This window comes from Microtus oregoni, unplaced genomic scaffold, assembly GCF_018167655.1.
Source record: "Microtus oregoni isolate MIOR12 unplaced genomic scaffold, Mior012 000002F_ref0000024, whole genome shotgun sequence".
Taxonomy (NCBI): Eukaryota; Metazoa; Chordata; class Mammalia; order Rodentia; family Cricetidae; genus Microtus; species Microtus oregoni.
The window spans coordinates 82,483,372-82,503,055 of record NW_024543061.1 but is presented as its reverse complement, the minus strand read 5'-3'; the positions used below and the strand labels follow the sequence as shown (position 1 = coordinate 82,503,055).

At 47.0% G+C, this 19,684-nt stretch overlaps 1 protein-coding gene across 1 annotated transcript in view; it reads left to right on the top strand.

Annotated features, from left to right (window-relative positions):
- Nucleotides 1-1,395: 1,395 nt before the first annotated feature.
- The window catches only part of St8sia1 (ST8 alpha-N-acetyl-neuraminide alpha-2,8-sialyltransferase 1), a 150,871-nt gene continuing 132,582 nt past the window's right edge, over nt 1,396-19,684 (top strand). Inside the window, exon 1 of the mRNA XM_041637806.1 lies at nt 1,396-2,272. Within this exon, the coding sequence (XP_041493740.1) occupies nt 2,037-2,272 (236 nt within the window). The 5' untranslated portion in view covers nt 1,396-2,036. The remainder of the gene's footprint in view (nt 2,273-19,684) is intronic.

Here is a 19,684-nt window from a genome sequence, read left to right as displayed (position 1 = left end):
TGCTGGGAATAAAGGCGTGTGCTACCCTGTCCTCATTTTATTTTTGAATTATGTATCCGTGACTGTGTGGAGGTATGCGAGTGTATGTAGGTGTCCTAGAGCCTGCCACATCTCTCAGAGCAGAACTGGTAGCTGCCTGCTGTGTAAGCTGGGAACTGAACCCAGGTCCTCCACAAAAGCAGCAGGCTTCTGGTTTAGGAGGCTCTCTCTAGCAGCAAGGGCAATCTTTATTTTAACTCATCCATGCTAGGTTCCGCTCTGGGGGCTGCCTGATCGCGGTCCTCCTAAGAAAAGCATAATGGTGTTGGTAGATTGACAGCCACCGTGTTTGGTAAATAACTGCACCAACGTCTCAAGTTTCACGTTTCTGAGCTGGAAGGTACTAGAAGAAGACGGTAGGCACAAAGTAGTCGGTATGGACCGTCTAAAATGTTGCTCACAGCTGAACAACTGGAACTGTGGTGGTCTGAGATTTTGGCTTGGTGATGACTAAGCTGGCTGGTTTTGGAGGCTGCAGACTTTCTTCTTTGTCCTTGTACAGGATGCTTAAGCAAATAGAATAGGCAGCCGCTAGGAGGTACCGAGCTTTTTTGTCTCCTGCTTGGGCGAGCAGAAATGGCTTACAGTGCGTCCCTCCGCTAGGCGGGTCCAGGCGGGTGGCACTTTTCCAAGGTCGTGGTTGTGATAAGCTTGCCACTGCAATCTTTTAAGAATAAACAGCTCTTTAATCTACAGAGGTAGGGGAGCCGTTATCTCCCCCAAGGTCTGCTGCTTGGGGCACCAACCACTCGCACGTGTGGATGATGCAGCTCTGCTCTCTGCAGGGCTGAGGCAAGGTGGCGGACCCCGGTGTGCACGCACCTCCCTCGTGCCCGCCAGCATCTCTCTCTCTCTCTCTCTCTCTCTCTCTCTCTCTCTCTCTCTCTCTCTCGTGTGTGTGTGTGTGTGTGTGTGTGTGTGTGTGTGTGTGTCTATGCGCGTGCGTGCCTGGAATCATAGCTCGCGGACGGGCTGATCTGGTTAAGAAAGCTCAGGAAGGAATAAATCTTCTCCAGCCTCCTCGCTGCTCGTTTATAACCAATCAGTTGCAGAAAGGCGAAGGTGACAGCAGCCCGGGCAAGCAGGGTGGGGGGTCCCCAGTTTGGGCACATTCGAGAATAGATATATGTGTGTGTGTGTGCATGCATGCACCAGAGGGGCCGTTGTTCTTATTGTCTGCTTCTCTCGGCAGAGAACAAGGGCAGCGGCGAGGGGCCTGCGCCCTGGGCTAGTGTTGCGGCCCCAAGCCGGTCGCGAGAGGCAATTTCGTGGGTGGGGGAGGGCGGGGGAGACCTTGATTTCCACCAATCCAGGGGCGCGTGTCTGCAGAGTCCAGGGCGCAGCGGAAGGCTGCGGTGCGACTCTGAATGAACTGATGAGAGCGAGTTCTCAGCCTGCTCTGGAGGGGAGTGGAGCGAGGGTCCCGGCGGCGGGCAAGACCGAAGCACTGGGGGCTGGGTAGCGGTCCCCGGGCCGCCGCCGTGGAAATTTCCAAGGACTTGGAGCGGCGGGGAGAGCACGTCTGAGGGGTGCCGGGCACCGCACCGCGGCGGCGCAGGAGGCGGGGAAAGGGCGGTGCAGGGCGGTGCAGGGCGCAAGAGCATCTCTCTCTGAAAGGGACACAGTGGGTCAGATGTCCCGGAGCCATCCGCACCTCTTTCAGGACCTCAGCCGAGGGCAACTGTAAGGGCGGTAGCAGCCAACCCCACTGCTCTCCTCCAGACCCCTCCAGCACTCGCCTCTGCAGGGAAAACGACCATGGCTCGTGACTTACCCGGGGGCCACTTCCTCTAGCAAGAAATCCGTGGGAAAAGTTGCATTGGAGAAGATCCTTGTAACTGACCTCTGGGACCGTGGTGGGGGTTCCCCAGCAGTGCGTACAAGAAAGCCAAAGGTGTGTGTGCATGGGGGACCGGCCGTGGGGGCACCCTCCCCTGCCACTTCGCCTAGCATTGTGCTGAGGCGCCCACCACCGACTCTGGGACTCTGAGACTGTGATGGGCCCCTGCGGGCGGGCCCGGCTACACACATCCAGAGGGGCAATGGCCATACTGGCATGGAAGTTCCCGCGTACCCGGCTACCCGTGGGAGCCAGTGCCCTCTGTGTGGTGGTACTCTGTTGGCTCTACGTCTTCCCTGTCTACCGGCTACCCAATGAGAAGGAGATCATACAAGGAGTGCTGGCACAGCGCACAGCTTGGAGGAGGAACCAGACCGCCGCTAGGGTCTTCAGGTACCTATTACTGGACACTGCTCCCTCCAGCATCTCTTCCTACTAGTGTGCAGAGAACAGGGTCATCTGTGAGGCTTCCCTGTCCTGCTCCCTCTGCACCATGCCCAACCTAGCAACTTAAGTCAGGGTCTCTGTCCCATCCCTTGCCCCAAGAGGTGTATCAGACACCTTTGCATGTGTTATCTTCAAGTTCGCTTTCCATTGCAATTGGCCCAGCTCCGGTCGGTGGGAAGGGCAACAACTTAATCCCTGCTACTTTCAGAGAATTTATTTCTTGGACTCCGCAGATGGTTTGGTGCTAAGAAGTAAGCTAGAAATCGGTTAATAGGCGTTCGGAGGGTAAATGGTAACAAATCAAAGGCACAGGAATTATAGGCAAGTCAGGAACACCTGAAAACCAGCCATGTTGTTGTGACCCCCCCTGCCCTCTGCCCCGGCTTTGTGCAGTGTGCCATCACCTACTAAGTGCCAGAACCGCGTGACTTTTGTGTTGAAATTTCAACAACATTTTGATGATATATTTTCTCTTCTGGTCAGTTTTTTTGGTAGAACAAGTTACTAGCCCAAGGACATTCACTACCTAAGACAAAGTGCAGACACTAGAATCTTTACCACTTCAAAGCCCCAAGGCGCCTGGCTTCTTTTTTTCTTAGTTCAGACTCTGGGAGATGCATGTGACGGAAGCGCTTAAAATCAGAAAACAAATGAAACCCAAGGCCAGGTCTGAAGTAGGGTCAGCCCAGAGCTAGTAGTTTCTCCTCTTGGGGGAGGTGTTTATTTAAGGAACAGAAGACAGGGTTACAGCAGGGGTTGGGTGGCTACCTTGGAGTGCTTATTACCGGAATGTTGGGGAACCTACTGACCAGCCCAGCTGACTGAATGACCTGAGGGCAGTGCCTTCTCACCTCAGCCCCTGGTGCCTTGTTGCCTCTCTGGCCTCTTCTGATAGTCTGAGGGAGGAGTTCACAGACAGGCAAGAGCCAATGGAAACCTTTCCCACTGGGCTTATGAGCTAAAGTAAAATCTTTTAAAAATAAATAATTTCCCTCCTTAGGTCAGAGGTTAAATGGTTCCTCCAGAATCTAGATGAAGGCAGCTGACATTTTTCTTTCAGATTAAGAAGAAGATCTATCTTTTTCTCAGCCCCCAACCACTTTCTTCACTCTGTCAGTAGTTCTGAGAATAATTCCACTGCCCTTGAAAGTCAGAGATGAACTGACTTTCACTGTCACACCGCTGACCTTTGAGCTCTAAGGCAGGTGGAATGCACACCCCCCAGTGACTCCTTACAGACTGAAGGCATTTTTCTGTTTGAGAAATGGATAGAAATGAGTTAAGAATGTCCCACTGGCTTGAAGGATATGTGTGTGTGTGTGTGTGTGTGTGTGTGTGTGTGTATCCTTGTTAGAAAATAGATTTCTTTGAGCGGACTCGGCCAAGTGCAAAGGGCTTCATAGTGTATAAACACAGGAGAATGGTCTCTGAGATATGCTTGCTTGTTACTGTCTTTAACCCGTGTGTGGGGGGTCTTCATCCTTTAACTTGCTTTCTGTGTTCGGAGAATGACTTAGGTGAAGTCCATACACCATCGAATGTGCCTAAGCACACATCCTTCAAAATCAGTGCCTGTAAAAGTGTGTGTGAAACACTTACTTCATTGAAACAGCTTAAACTTCAAATCAGAATCTAGAATTTGCACAACGCCTGTGTCACAGCAGGGCACAGTCTTTTCGGCAAGTTACCCAGCTCTTAGAATCTTGACTTTCTTATTGATAAGCTGCTGACAATAAAAAGTCCTTCCCAGGGCTGGGCTGTGGTCTGGTACCAGTGTCTGGTACCTTGTGAAGCCAGAGGACGGCCAGTGTGTGCCCATCATACACGCTAACTTCCTGCACATGCTGCCACTGTAGAGAGGACATCTGGCCTGCCTGGAGGAGTTCTGAGTATGTCACCTGTCACATTTATAGGCATGCTTGTCTGTGCTTTTCTCCTTGCTCAAACCGATTAAATTAATCAGAGACAAAGAGTTTAGAGAGACTTGAGAAATTTAAGCTAAAAACCCTGAGCATTTATAAACGTCCTCAGTTTTTAAACATCTGCATGATTAGTTGAGGGGTGTGAGTGTGTGTTTGTGATAGACAGGTGACTCAGAGGTCTTTGTGACATTATAGAGTCCGCCCTTCGGCCACCACATACCTTTGTTAGGTCTTAGACATCTTCACAGATGCACAGACATGTGCACATACAGACGATGAGTATTTCTGTGAGGAGAGAGAGACAAACTTGTTGATGGACCTGGGATAGTATCATCTGTATACACAGAGAGATGTCCATATAGGCATGTGTTTGGAATCACTTAGTCAATACCTAGTGCGTGGCTGCTGTGTACCTTATATGGGTCAGGCCCCCAGAGCCCAATTGCATAGGCTGGTAAGAGCTGACCTCTCACTAGGGACAAATGACAATTCAGAGAATAAACACGTCGGAAACACCATCAAGTCCCATCCATAAGAGGGGACCTCCCTGCTTCCAACCCTGCAGCCCCCATGCTCTTCCACACACTGGATCCCAGTTTTTCTGATTCAGTATTCCCACCCCGGAACCTGTGGGTCAAGTTCTCTATGGCAGTGTTGTAAAACAGCTTAGGAGACAGCAACCTGGCAGTGCAGAGCCGCGCAGGCTGTGAACTAGCAGGGAACACCCCAGTCTCTCACATGGTGGTGGATTACCCAGCCTCATTCTGGAAACCCGTGGTCCTCCGGCTCCTCCGGATAGACTGCTTACATGATTGTGCTAAGCTGGAGGAGTGCTTATGTCTCTGTAAGCTTATTTCTCAATCCATTTGCTCTTCTAAATGAGCCCCCATCCAGGACGTCTGTGTAGGGCTTTATTCTTAATACCTGACATGGTACCAACAATAACACTGCAGCCAAACTAACCAACCAGTGCCAGCTCTGTGAGGGCCTTATCTGCACTGTCTTTCAAAAGGATTTACTTATTCCTGATTTGTAATTATAATTGTTTTGCCTGCGTGCGTGTGCAACACTATGTGTCCACAGAGGACAGGAGAAGACGTTGGATCCTCTGGCACTGGAATTGTAGGTAGTTGTGGATGGGGTACTGGGAACTGAACTAGGGTTCTCCACAAGAGCACCAAGTGCTCTTACCGCTTCAATATCTTTCCAGGATCCTTGCCTGTTTCTTCAACTTTAATTCCCTTGAGGAACTTGTAAAAATGGATTAAGATGATGCGTCTTGGTTCCTAAAGCAGGACTTCCTGGACTCCTATGGGAGGAGCAAACCTAAATGGATGTGAATGTAACCAACTGGATGTTGAGGCACGGAAGAGAGGTAGCATGCCTGAGGGAAGACACTGGGAACATTCAAATGTGGTTGTGATTCTTCTTACTTGTGGCTCATTGGTGAGGCAAACAACCCTTTCCCGCCTTGTGAAATAAGATGTGTGAAAATTCCACAAGAGCTGTATGGAACTGAGTGCACACAGAACACTGGCCACATCTCTTCACCATTCCAGAGCCACCGGGGAAGTTCACAAAACTTGCTACTTATACTTCAAGTGGGGGAAGGGGAATCAGAGAGGAGATGGGGTTTGTTAAAAGCCTTGAAGGAGAGTAAAATGGGGTGGTGGGTGGAAGGCTGTTTCCATCAGAGAAGGATGTACGTGATTGCTGTGTGGAGTTCTCAAGTCACCGATGGAGACTCAGAACGTCAGTGGAGGCCTGGTTCCAATCTCTGAATCCCTTTATGGCTCTTCCTTGTGAGATAGGAACCAGCAGTGTTGCTTCCATGAGGGAATCTAGGGGACAGAGAATGTATTACTACATCAAAATGTCTGTGTGTATGCACACAAATGCAGAGCACATGTGTGTAGATGCCAGAAGTCAGTTTCAGGTGTTGCTCCTGAAACACCATCTACCTTGTTTTATTTTTGAGGCAGGGTCTCTCCATGAACCTGGAGCCCGCTAAGCAGGCTGGGTGGCCATTGAGCAACAGGAATCCCCCTCTCTGTACCTCTCCAGCTGCAGGTGTTGCTACACGGTCTTGGTGAGAAGGGCACAATTGTCAGTGCACGGCGTGCACACCAAGTGGCTGTTATGGTAAGGGATTATAGCATCAGCTTGGAAAAAGTAGCCTGGGAACAAGTTGGTGCAATAAGTTTCGATAGTTAAAAGAATAAGCTAAAAGTTGTGTGTCAGTACACACTTGTAGTCTCAAGACTTGGGAGTCTGTGACACGGTGAGCATTGCAGTTTCAGGCCATATAGGGAGGCTCTGTCTCAAAAGAAATCACACCAACAAAAATCCGAACCAAAGTAAAATGTTACAGTTATGCTATGCCTTAAAATAGGGGCTTAGCAATAATCATTACAGAAAACAAAAATCCATCGTTAAGGTTGGTTGGCTATAAAATGTCCTCAGCCTCGTTCTTAGCACTCGTCCTCAAAGCAACTCTATAAAGCAAATTCTTTAAAAAGTCTTTGTTTTTACAGATGAAACTGTGGGAATCAGAGAGATTCAGGAACCAAAACGTAGAGTTGGCTTCCCAGTGTGGAGCTGTTTAAGCCTCTAGCTCCTCCTCTGATGGTGGTGGGCAATGGAGGCATCACACAGCCCTTTTGTGATCAGTCAGACCTTGATTTCCCTTTCCGGAGTCATCCTCCATCCAGTCTGGTTTGTATAATAAAGGCAGTAGCGTTGGCCTCATTATTGTCCTAGAAACACACCAGGCTGGGTTAGTTTTGTGCATCTTTCCTTTGGCCTGGGCTTTCCTTTCCTCCGATCACCTCGTCCTGCCCTGCACAGACTACTTCCCGCTGACCTCTTGGGAGTACGTGTGATCTTACTGTAAAGAGTGCTTCTGACATTAGCCCTGATTAACCTGAGAGCACCTTGCTGTGGGTGCCCTTGAGCAGCTCCATCTTTCTTGCCTCCTGGCCTGTAAGAATCTTCCTTGTAGGACTGTGCTGAGGTCAGTTTAGGTCATGCACTGGAAATGCCCACAACGGGATCTAGTGTGTAACTGATGCTCCAGCCATAGACACTCCTCAGCTTGGATTTCTGTAGTCTTTCCCTACTGGGCTGTTACAGATTCTCCTTCCTCCCCTTCCTCCTCTCTGTTCTTATATTTTTTGTATAAATGCCGGAGCAGGCATGTCAGGGTAACCCCACCTTTTACTGTGAGGCCAAGTCTGTTTCATGGACATTGCATGCACTACAGACAGACCCACAAGCTTCTTGGGCTACTCATGGCTCCACCTCCCACCTCACCACAGGGGGACCGGGATGGAAGATGCATGGTACCATACCCATACCTTGTACCTGAGGATTCAAACACAGGTCCTTACCCTGGCATGACAAGAAACATTTACCCAGCCCTTCTCTGTCTCCTTTATGGCATGCACACATGGTTAGAGCTACCGGGAAAGCTGATTCAGGAAGTTCAAGACTTGCGTGAGCTCTGGAGTCATTTTCCACTACCTGAAGACCCTGTCTCAAAATGAAACTAGTGAAAAGAGGAAGCGGCGTGCTGTGGAGCGTTTGTCTAGAATGTGTGATGGCCCTGAGTTCAGTTTCTCACCAAAGAGAGGAGTAATTTAGGAAATTAGTTAAGCTAACCAAATGATTATGTATGCCAATTTAGGGCGTGGCTTGTTTGAAGTCTGTGGGTCATCTTGGAATGGTGTTGACTCCTGTCCTCCCTACAATAGCCCAGGCTAGCCTTGAGTTCATTGTATAGTGAAAGCTAGCCTTGTGCTCCTGATCCTCCTGTTTCCAGTGCTGGGATTTCAAATAATCCATTTAATCCTTTGGGGTCTTGACTGTTAATGTCCACTTACCTTGAAGGGGTTAGGTGCTGGCTGAATAATTTCTAATTAGTAGCTGTGTCTTGAGGCACATTCTATGCATACAATTGTCCTTTCAGTGAAGAGCTACGTGGCAATGGAATGTGACCCTCTGATGTACTCTGCCTTCCATACTGGCTACTGAGGAAGCTGTAATTGTGACTTGTGGCCTCCTGAGGAAGACAACAGATGTATTATAAGTTATCAGCCATTTGTCCATCAGCCATGCCAACTGTCAGAATGGTTCTTATGGGCCAATGTGTGTGGGGGAATGCAAGGAATCAAAATGGGGTTCCCGACTTTATAAAATCCCGTGTCTAGTAACATTGGTTGAATCGATGAGAAATTGAATCCTGAACCCGGTAGAGCACACCTGTAATCCTAGCACTTTGGAGGACGTTATGAGTTTGAGGGCAGCCTAGGCTCCATACATAGTAAGACCCCATCTAAATCTCTCTCTAACAACAATAACAACAATAAAATTTTCAATTAAAAAAGAAATGAACAGATATAATACCCCAAGAGATGCAGTTCATCAGCTTTGATATTATGATAATTTTTTTAAATTTTTTTTTATTGAGAAAAGGAGAAAAAAAAATTTCCTCCTCCTCCCAGCCTCCCATTTCCCTCCCCCTCCTCCCACCCTTCTCCCCCTCCTCCCACCCTTCTCCCCCTCCCCCCACTCCTCTCCCCCTCCCTCTCCAGCCCAAAGAGCAGTCAGGGTTCCCTGCCCTGTGGTAAGTCCTAGGTCCTCCCCCCTCCGTCCATTTCTAGGAAGGTGAACATCCAAACGGGCTAGGCTCCCACAAGGCCAGCACATTACGTAGGTTCAAAACCCCGTGCCATTGTCCTTGGGTTCTCATCAGCCCTCATTGTTCGCCATGCTCAGAGAGTCCGGTTTTATCCCATGCTTTTTCAGTCACAGTCCAGCTGGCCTTGGTGAGCTCCCAATAGATCAGCTCCACTGTCTCAGTGGGTGGGTGCTCCCCTCGTGGTTCCGACTTCTTTGCTCATGTTCTCCCTCCTTCTGCTCCTCATTGGGACCTTGGGAGCTCAGTCCAGTGCTCCAGTGTGGGTCTCTGTCTTTGTCTCCATCCATCACCAGATGAAGGTTCTATGATGATATGCAAGATATTCGTCAGTATTGCTATAGGATAGGGTCATTTCAGGTTCCCTATCCTCAGCTGCCCAAGGAACTAACTGGGGACCTCGGCTTGGGCATCTGGGAGCCACTCTAGGTTCAAGACTCTTGCCAACCCTAAGGTGGCTCCCTTAACTAAGAATTGTGCTTCCGTGCTCCCCTATCCAACCTTCCTTTATCCCAATCCTCCTTTTTCCACAAGTTCCCCCCATTCTCCCCTTCTCACTTTTCTCTCCCCATCTCCCCTTACCCCCATCCCACCCCACCCCCAAGATCTCAATTTTCTCCCCGGCAATTTTGTCTACTTCCCATAGCCAAGAGGACAACTATATGCTTTTCCTTTGGTTCACCTTCTTACTTAGCTTCTTTGGGATCACCAATTGTAGACTCCGTGACCCTTGTTTATGGCTAGAAACCAATTATGAGTGAGTACATCCCATATTCATCTTTTTGGATCTGGGTTACCTCACTCAGGATAGTGTTTTCTATTTCCATCCATTTGCATGCAAAATTTGAGAAGCCTTTGCTGTGGAGGAAGGGGAACCCTCATCCATTGCTGGTGGGAATGCAATCTTGTGCAACCACTTTGGAAATCAGTGTTTCGGTTTCTCAGGAAATTCGGGATCAACTTACCCCTGGACCCAGCAATACCACTCCTGGGAATATACCCAAGAGATGCCCTATCATATGACAAGAGCATTTGTTCAACTATGTTCATAGCAGTATTATTTGTAATAGCCAGAACCTGGAAACAACCTAGATAGATGCCCTTCAATGGAAGAATGGATGAAGAAAGTGTGGAATATCTACACATTAGAGTACTATGCTGCGGTATTATGATAATTTTGAAACAGTTGATTTGTAGGAGGAGGCCACTTGTTCATCCTGTCCGCCCAGAACCAAAATAACCACACAGAAACTATATTAATTAAAACACTGCTTGGCCCATTAGCTCTAGCTTCTTATTGGCCAACTCTTATATTAATTTAACCCATTTCTATTCATCTGTATATCACCATGTGGCAGTGGTTTACTGGCAAAGATTCAGCATGTCTGACTCTGGTGGCTCCATGGCGTCTCTCTGACTCTGTCCTCTTCCTCCCAGAATTCAGTTCTGTCTTCCCTGCCTACCTAAGTGCTGCCCTATCAGCAGGCCAAGGCAGTTTCTTTATTCATTAATGGTACTCACAGCACACAGAGGGGGCTCCCACATCATTGATTGATCTCTCTGCTTGGGGAACCATTTTCTTATTGTGTCACTGAGTGAGAAGCAACCCAAATGGTGGGGTTGAGTGCAGAGGAAGCCGGGCTGGACTCAGAGGTTCTCGGCTTCCACTTGGCACCAGCCAAGACCCCTGCTGGAGCCTTCCATCTGGCTGTACTGAGCACAGGCCAACTTGAATGAAGCACTCAGATCACTGACGTAGTTGATATGAGAAATACATACGTGATTTCACATTCCCCAGGTTCATTGGAGCATTTTATAGCATTGTTATCTGTCTGATTTCTGGAAATAATACCATTTAATGCAGAACAATTTAAAATTTAGTAAAAAGGAGAAAAAAATCTTAATGCTGTTAGTTTTGCTCAGTGTAAATAAATTGGTTTACACGTCTCTATCACTCAGCTGTGTGTGTTTTGTAGACTTAGCTTTATATATTCCTTTATTTATTTAAAGTCATTCTTACTGACATTTTGTCATGTAATTGTTATTTTCAAAATTGTGGTAACACAGCTTTTATGATTTTTATTTTGGAAAAATAACATTTATTGTGAGTTTTTTTTGCTATTATTGTTTTCAAAAAGTTACCATATTAGAACAGCTAGCTTTCATAAAGGGCAATTCTTGCTGCTGGAAAAGTTGTATATTGACCCTTTAAAAATTTTTCTGTGTCTTTGGTGAGTGGTTATGTATGTATGTATATACATATTTGTGTGTGTGTGTGTGTGTGTGTGTGTGTGTGTGTGTGTGTAAAAAGTCCCTTCAAAAAATCATGCTCTGTGACTGAGGACATTGCTCGGTTGGTAAGTGCTTGCCTAGCAAGCAGGAAGCCAGGGTTGGAATCCCAGCACTGCATAAACTGGGCCTGTTGATTGACAGCCATCATCCCAGGACTTCTGTGATGGAGGCAGGAGACTCAGGAATTCAAGATCATCAGAGCTGGCTTGGGATACATGAAGCCCTATCTCAGAGAGGGAGGGAAGGATGTAAGGAGAAAGGGAGGGAGGGAGGGAGGTAAGGAGGAAGGGAGGGAGGGAGGGAGAGAGCTTGGCTCTCCTTTTGAAATGTTAAAGGTAACACTGTTTTTATTTGAAAACGAGAGCGATGGAGCCAGCTTTGCTGGTCATGCCCTTCCAGCCTCTCTGTGTTTCTATGTGTATGTGAAACCTTGACCTGGAGCATCTTCTAGGACACTTCTTGGCAAAAGCATCTCTAGTTGGCATCTTTTTGGTTTGCTTGCTTGTTTGTGAGACAGGATCTCCCCCTGTCGTCTTCAAATTCGGCACAGTCTTCTTGCCCCAGCCTTCCAAACTGCTGGAGTTACAGGTGTGAGCCCCGTAGCTGCCTTAGAATTAGCATCTGGGCAGTGCCGCTCCTGCCATCGGTTCCCAGACTGCCTCAGACAGTTGTTCAAAGAGTGTAATCGACTCTGGCCAAGGGCACTTTGGGTTTTTCCATCTTTGAAAAGAGCAGAGGGTGGTTGCATAAGCCACAGACTCAAAATGAGCATCAGAGTAATGAAATTCCCCACAGATGGATTTTCGAGAGGCCAAAGCCGCTAAGACAGCTTCCCCACACTGGAACTGTGCCTGACACTGGCCCCTCCCCATGGAGGACCTTTATTTGGGCCAGTGGTACATGCGCTGTCTCTTCCTATAACTATCTCCTTTCCTGTACTGAAGGTGATTAACACTGGCTTCATGAACGGGAAAATAGCAGTGTCTTATCAAATCACCGCCATCATGTTCTTTTCTAGGTCTTCAGTAATTAAATTAGACTGTAATATAAAAAGAAAGGTCGCCTTACTTCAGGCAGAAGTTGAGATGTCATGGCAAGGGCAAAGCAGCTCAGATAAAGTAGAAGAAACATTGTAACTGCAACTGGAGTTTTGGGAATCCTTCCCCTAAAATTAGAAGCTTAGCGTGTGACTCTGCAAGAGGGGGATGTTGGGCTATGAAGGGACAAAAGCCCCATAATGACCTTTGGTTGGGTCAGCATTTGGTGGCGGTGTGCTGTAGAGCGAGAGGCCATTCTCTTTGGTCCTAGGTATTCTCTTTGGTCCTAGGTAAAATGACTAGCCACACCGTCCCCTCTGGTATTTGGGAGCCAGTGTTCAGAGCTGTTTCTTTTTATCTGTCCCACACCCCATACCTCAGTCTCATCAAGTATGGGCATGTCTTGTGTTTGATGTCTACTAAGTATTTGTTGGGTGAAGAGAAGTAGGATTGTCTTGGAAGCTGATAGAGAGCCGTCTGGTACCTGTGAGGGAGGGTTTTACTGATGGTCCAACAGATTCCAGCTAATTTAGTACAGTTTCATTCACTGCTTTGTGAGCAAGTATCCACTCAGGGCCTACCTGTTCCAGACCCTGTTTGCTTGTTGCAAACCCCAAGGACACAGGCTCCACCCACATGGAGCAGATGAGCACACAGCAGGTCAGCAGAGGCCAGCAGTGTCCTCTAGTCCCACAGCTGTGTTGTTTGTCTTTGAGGCTAGCCAGGGACTCATCCCCTACTTCTGTCTTCTGAGTGCTGGCATTGGAAGTATGGGCCACCACATCTGACTTTCTTCCTTTTTTTGGAGCTAGGGTATTATGTGGCCCAGAATGGTCTCAAATGAACTCACTATGTCACCAAGAATGATTTTGAACTCCTGATCCCCCTGCCTCTACTTCCTGAGTGCTTGAATTGCAGGCTTGCATGCCCGTGTTTGGAGTATGTGGCCTTTGGAGTATAACTGAGGGTCTTGTGCACGTTAGGTAAGCCTTCCACTAATTGGGCTACATCTCAAGTCTTTAACTCTTTTTATTTATTTATTTTTTAAATGGAAGAAAAAATAAGCACACATTCAATGTCACTTTTAGAATTTCATTGGGTATTTCTGCATTTAGTAAAATCCAGAGAGGGCCCAATCCCTTCTAGTTCAGCTGACTCTAGGCCTGTACCAAGACTGGACATGGGAGACCTTAGAACATCTGCTGACTCTTTCTGTCCTGAGCATCGTGTGAAAAGTTAGAAGGAAAAACACTTTAAAACAGGGGCAGGCATCAGTTCATGGGGAAAGCTAAGCTCAGTCACCCATAGAATACAGCCATCTTGGGCAGGAACACTCAGAGCCTAAGCCATTGCTGCACTGGCCCAGCCACCTGGGGTAAGGTAGAGAGGGCTGGGCAGTAAGACCCTCGGAGATGGAATGGGAGAAGCTCAATTTGGAGTAACAACAAAAATATCATTTTTTCTGCTCTTTCTGAGATAGGATTTCATATAGCCCAGGCTGGCCTGGAACTCCCATCTCATTATTTGTAGCCCTACCAACTACTAACTACCAAATAGCCAAGGGTGACCTTGAACTCCCAATCCCCATGCTTCCACCTCCCAAATTTTGGGATTATAGATGTTTACCACCATGTCCGGCTGGCTTATATTTTTTTAATAACAGCTCCACTGTGTTGTGTGACAAAGCTTTTCCTGGGGAGACACAACACATGGCTGCCCTCACCAGCCAGGGAGCCCACAACAGACAAAAGTATGGATACCATCAAAGTCCAACTTGCTGAATAATGAGATTTACTGGGGTTACTTACAGGAACGGGGATGACTCAAAGACAGCTATGTCACCAAAGTCCAATCGCAGCCTGGGTGACAGCTCACAGAATCTGGGAAACCTGGAGCACACCATATAGCCTATAGGTGGCTCAACAGGCTGTGGGGTGTCATTTCCAAGTGTTCTGCTCTAAACCTCTTTTGGGGAGCTCAGATGGGTTTGGCTCCTTCCAAAAAGCTGGTCTGGTCTCAGAGTCTTCTTTGCAGTTTGGCTTCTCTCTGTTGAGAAGGTCTCCCAGCTTTTATTGTTTAATGTTGCGGTGAATGAATCTGGTCAGTTTTAGGAACTTCCTGAAGCTATTTTGAGTTGTTTGCCTTTCCCTTTCAGGAGCTTCCTTGTAGGATGGAATGTTCAATCCTGCAGAACACTTACACTACACTGTGCCATCTCCAGTGCCGCTTGCTCCTCACGCCACCTTCTACCCTACTTACCTGTTTTGATGGGTCTCTGACTGCCTTGGTCCTGGTTGAACTGAATCACTGGCTGGAGCCCCTCCGTTGCCTGGTCCCAACCTTCCTTCTTAGGTAGACTCTTGAGCCCACAAGTGGCGTCCCCTCCCTTTCCAGGCTGGGAGTGCCATCTTGGCTTGTCACTGCCCCACCCCAGTGGCCTGTAGCATCTCTTTCTTTCCTTCCTTGGCTCTCTTCACAGCCCAGGAACAGAGTTTCCATCAGGGGAAGGGATGCCTGTTGCTCCTCGCTGTAGACTCCCTTGATGTTTACTGTGCTTGGTTTGAGGCCTCCCTGTTTATCAGGGAAGAAAACCCATGCTTCCCCCTTGCCTCTGGAGAAGTAGCTGTGATGTAAGAACACGACACTCCACCGCCACCACTTCCTTCTCAATCTTTCCCTGTGTGAGTACACTGGGTGCCGAGAGGCCGGCTTCTAGGCCTTGGCCTGTTTGGTGCCTCCAAACCTGATGGTGTTCTGAATTTGGAAAGCCAGGGTGGTTCTGTAAGGGGTTGGCTGCAGTTCACAGAGAAGAGGAAACAACCTCCTATTTTGATACAGTTATGTACTGAGTTTGTATCCTCACACCCAGTCATTTTAATACAGGGCTTCATATGTGGGAGGCAAACACTCTACCATGAAGGCACACCCTAATCAAACAATGCGGTACTCAGTCTCTCCCTGCATTTCCTTCCCCTCCACCCCTCCCTTTCCCTCTTTCTTTGTCTCCTCTCCTCTTCTCTTCCCTCTCTGTGACTGTGTTCTGTTGTCTTGCCTAGCGGTGTCTTCTACTGCCAGCTTCTTTTCTGGTTCTTTTCCGGGTCCAGGGAGCTCGGGAGTAGACCTTGTCTCCAGACCAACTGAGAGTAACGCCTGCATCTCCAGCATGAAACCCACAGAAAATCTTGTGACAGACCGAGAGACCCACTAACGAAGCTGTAAGATTGCTCCGTGTGTGTCAGGTTCCAAGATTTATCACTTGTACACAGTCCAAAAGCTTTTAAAATAGAGATGCAATATGGGAAATTAAGTTTGGATTTAATTAACATTTACCGAGCCCCAATTACGTGCAAGCACCATGCTACACGCAGTCTGTGCAATGTGTCGGTTGATCTAACCCTAGATCTTAAGCTTTGTTTTGCAGACAATGATATTTCTAGTAGGATAGTTGTTTATTTTATGGTTACTGTATGTTGGTTCTGTGTTAAGCATTATATGTAGTGCTACATTTACAAGAACGGAGTGAGGAACATATTGTTGCCCCTCTTCCACAGAGAAGCAGGCTGTGACTGTTTGTCCAAGATGGCCCCTGGTGGTAGCGACCAGCATTCAAGGAGTGCCCGGCATTGCCCTCTGAAAGGTTCAAGGTGGATACTGACATCACCCTGGTGGCCCTGTAGGCTTGTCCTTCTATTGGTGGAGAGGCTGAAGCCCATGAACCTTAAGAAACTTAGCTACGGTTGTATGGTTGGTAAGAGGGCCCAGGAACTTCCTTTCCACAGGAGACCAGTGTTTTCAGTCTTCACACTGAGATTTCAGTCAAACTCTGGTATCTTTCCATGGCAATCTTGTTATTTTCATTTTTTCCTTTTGAGATAGGGTCTCACTTTTGTAGCCTAGGGCTGACCGATTGCTCACTGTGTAGCCCAGGTTGGCTCAGAACTCTGTGACTATCCTTTCAAGCCCAGTCTCCCAAGCACTGGAATTCCAGGTGTGAACCACACACCAGTGTTTGCATATTTCCCCGAGAGGGTAAATCTCAGAGATCAGTTAATACCGCCATCCCCTTTTTACTTCCTCTAATGGTGCGGTTTTGATGCTACTCCTATCAAGAGTTCTTTAAAACCAAAGCCACAGGCCTTCCCGGGGCAGGAAGGGGCTGTCTGCTCTTTCTGCATCTGTCTGGTGTCTCTGGTTGATAAAACTGAGTTGTTACGAGCTGGGGGACTTCAGCTCCAGGTTCTTTTCGAGTAATATCTATGAGGACTCTGTGCCCTTCTCCCCAGAGAGTGATGAGTAACCAGACCAAGCAAGAGAATTGTTTTTATGATAATTCTTTACTAGCAACTTCAATATCCAATGCATCAATGGGGGTTTACAATCTTAATAGGCATGGGGGAATTGATAATGGGCAACACACAGGCAATTCAATATCACAATTATTAATCCTACTAAACCTAATACATAAAACCAATTCATAACCTTTATCTAACTTATCACTTATTCATAAAACTCTTCTTAACCTTAATACAACGTATCCATTACTTATCTATAAAACACTTCTTAACCTTAACTTATCCATTACTTACCTATAACTTATCCATTACTTATCTATAAAATACTTCTTAACCTTAATTTATCCATTAACATTTCCTAATCTTATCAATTATCCATAAAATATCTCTTAACATTTCACGTACTAAACTTATATATTAACACATCTATGCTCTTCTCTTAACCTCTCATACACACATGAAATAGCATCATACGTGACCTGTGGGAAGTCCAAGGACCGCCCACCTCCATCCAGATCTAGTAAGGTGAGCATCCAAACTGCCTAGGCTCCCCCAAAGCCAGTACGTGCAGTAGGATCAAAAACCCATTGCCATTGTTCTTGAGTTCTCAGTAGTCCTCATTGACCGCTATGTTCAGCTGCTCTTCGAGCTGATGAGGGAGGGGGACTTGATTGGGGGAGGGGGAGGGAAATGGGAGGCGGTGGTGGGGAGGAGGCAGAAATCCTTAATAAATAAATAAATTTTAAAAAAAAAGAAATAGCATCATACGACCTGGTATTCCCTGGCTTAAAAGGGCTTTTTGAATTTCTTCAGGCTGGGCTCTTGTCCGCACTGGGGACTGGGTAGTGAAGATCGACTCTTGACCCTGTAGTCTGCGCTCGGGAGATAAGGTTCTGATGTTCCAGGCTGGTATCTGGTAGGGCCTTGGACTCGGCTATTCGGGTGACTGAGTCTCGGGAGACAAGGCTTTTAGTTCTCTACTCTCAAAGATGAGGCTTTGCTCTCAGGATGGCAAAGCGTTCTGTCTGCTCAGAAGATGAGGCTTTGCTTTAGGGATGGCAAAGCATTCTGAAAGACAGTATCTAGTTCTCGGAAAACAGACCTTCAATGTCCACTCTCAGGGAATGAGGATTTGCATTCGGGATGCAAGGTGTTAAATGTCTGTTTTCGGGAGACGAAGCTCTGTACTCATGAGACAGAGCATTAAATGTTTAGGCAAGGCATTTAATATTTCTGCCTTTCCGGAGGCAGGCTAGGAGGATCTCTCTTCCACAGAGGCCTGGTGCCAGAACCATTGTGAGAAGTGAGATAACCGTCCTGCTTCAGCCACCTCTTTTAAGTCAGTTCAAAATTGCCCCTCGTTTGATCCTTCTGATAACCAGATGTACTGGGTTATCAGTATCAACTGGCCATAGAAGGGTGGGGGTCCCTCTTGTGTGGCAAGATTTTTTTCGTTACCACGGTTGCTGGGTGCAGCCCCCACATCTGGCATGGCCAGATGGGTGTGGCAGCCTTCAAGCGGGCAAATGTTCTCTTAATATTTCACCTTAGTTATTTTCCATACCACACACAAGAAGAAATGCTTTTACATTACACCAAGTTACATTCATTCTTATTCTATAAATTTCCTGTTCTATCTACACTACAGATCCCCCTTTATTTATTCATTCAGAGGAATCTGCTTCCATGCTCATTACATGAGTGAAGAATTCTTTTGCTCTCCTAACTTCCCCTCTGTTGTGGCCTTCTCCCCTCCTGCTTTTGGCACCTGTGAGGCACGTGCCTTGGGAATATATTATTAACCAGGCTGTGGTCACAGGGCTGGAGCCTCACTCCTGTGAGAAGCAGTAGTGGAGCCGAGGGACACAGAGAGGCTCGGTGCTGTGTGAAAATGTGGCTTCTCTCATTTTGATTGGCTGTGGAAATACCCAGGGACTTTTCTTTGGGGTCTTTAGACCCTGTTGCTAAAATGTCTTTGTGGTAATGTTTTGTGTTACTCCGAAAGATTGCTCAGAGACGTGGCGCACATGTGTAGAATAAAATCATGTATTCGTGCAATAAAGCTCACAGAAGGGTGCTATGCAGTGTAGAAACTGTCTGGACCGTATCCTCACAGATCAGCAACATTAGATTCCATATGTGTCCTTCTGGGTTGTTCTCTCTAGCACATAGTATTATCCAAGCTTGAATGCTTGAGGTGAAATCTACAATTTTGCCAGGACTACAGGCATGACTGAGGGCTATTTTAAGCAAACAGAGCTGCATAAATTCTTCCTGTGGGTGAGTTTATATGCCTGTGTCATGCACATCTTATCTGTCAATCTACTCTCTCACCGTCTGTATCTATCTCCTAATCTGTCCATTTCTATCTAGCATCTATTTATCTGTTATCTATCACTGACCTAGTTATCATCTACCAATCAATTTTCTATCTGTATCTAGCATCTATTAGCTATCACTATTTATCTGTTATCTACTTCATCTAGCATCCTTTTATCTATTTCCTATAATCTATCTAGGTATCTATCATCTACCTATCATTTGTCATCTACTTATAATCAATTAATCATCTGTATATTTGCCAATCACTTGCATCAACTATCATTTATTATATATCATATATTTATCATCTATCTATCTATCTATCTATCTATCTTCTTCTTCTTCTTCTTCTTCATCATCATCATCATCATCATCATCATCATCATCATCATCAACAACATCTATCTTCTATTTATCATGTGTCTATCATTTATCCTGTATACTGATGCACAGCCTCCAGGATATCTCCCAGTTTCCCAGAGTCCCCGTCCCTGGCACCCTTGCCCTGTGCTGTCCTCTTTCATTTTGAGTGTGAGCTGCACTTAGTGACTCACTTCTAAAATAGAACAGAATACAGCAGAAATGATGGTGCATTGCCGTGAGACTGGGCTGAGAGCAGCCATGGCGTCATTTGCATGGCCTCTTTCTCTCTGCTGGATCACTGCCCTGCTGTGGGGACATCCTGGCAGTCTGTGGAGAAGCCTGTGCAGCAGGAGACTGAGTTCTAGTCAATGACTGGGAAGGAGCTGAGGCGAGCAGCAGCCCTGGAAGGGAGCCGAGAAGGGTGTCCTTGCTCT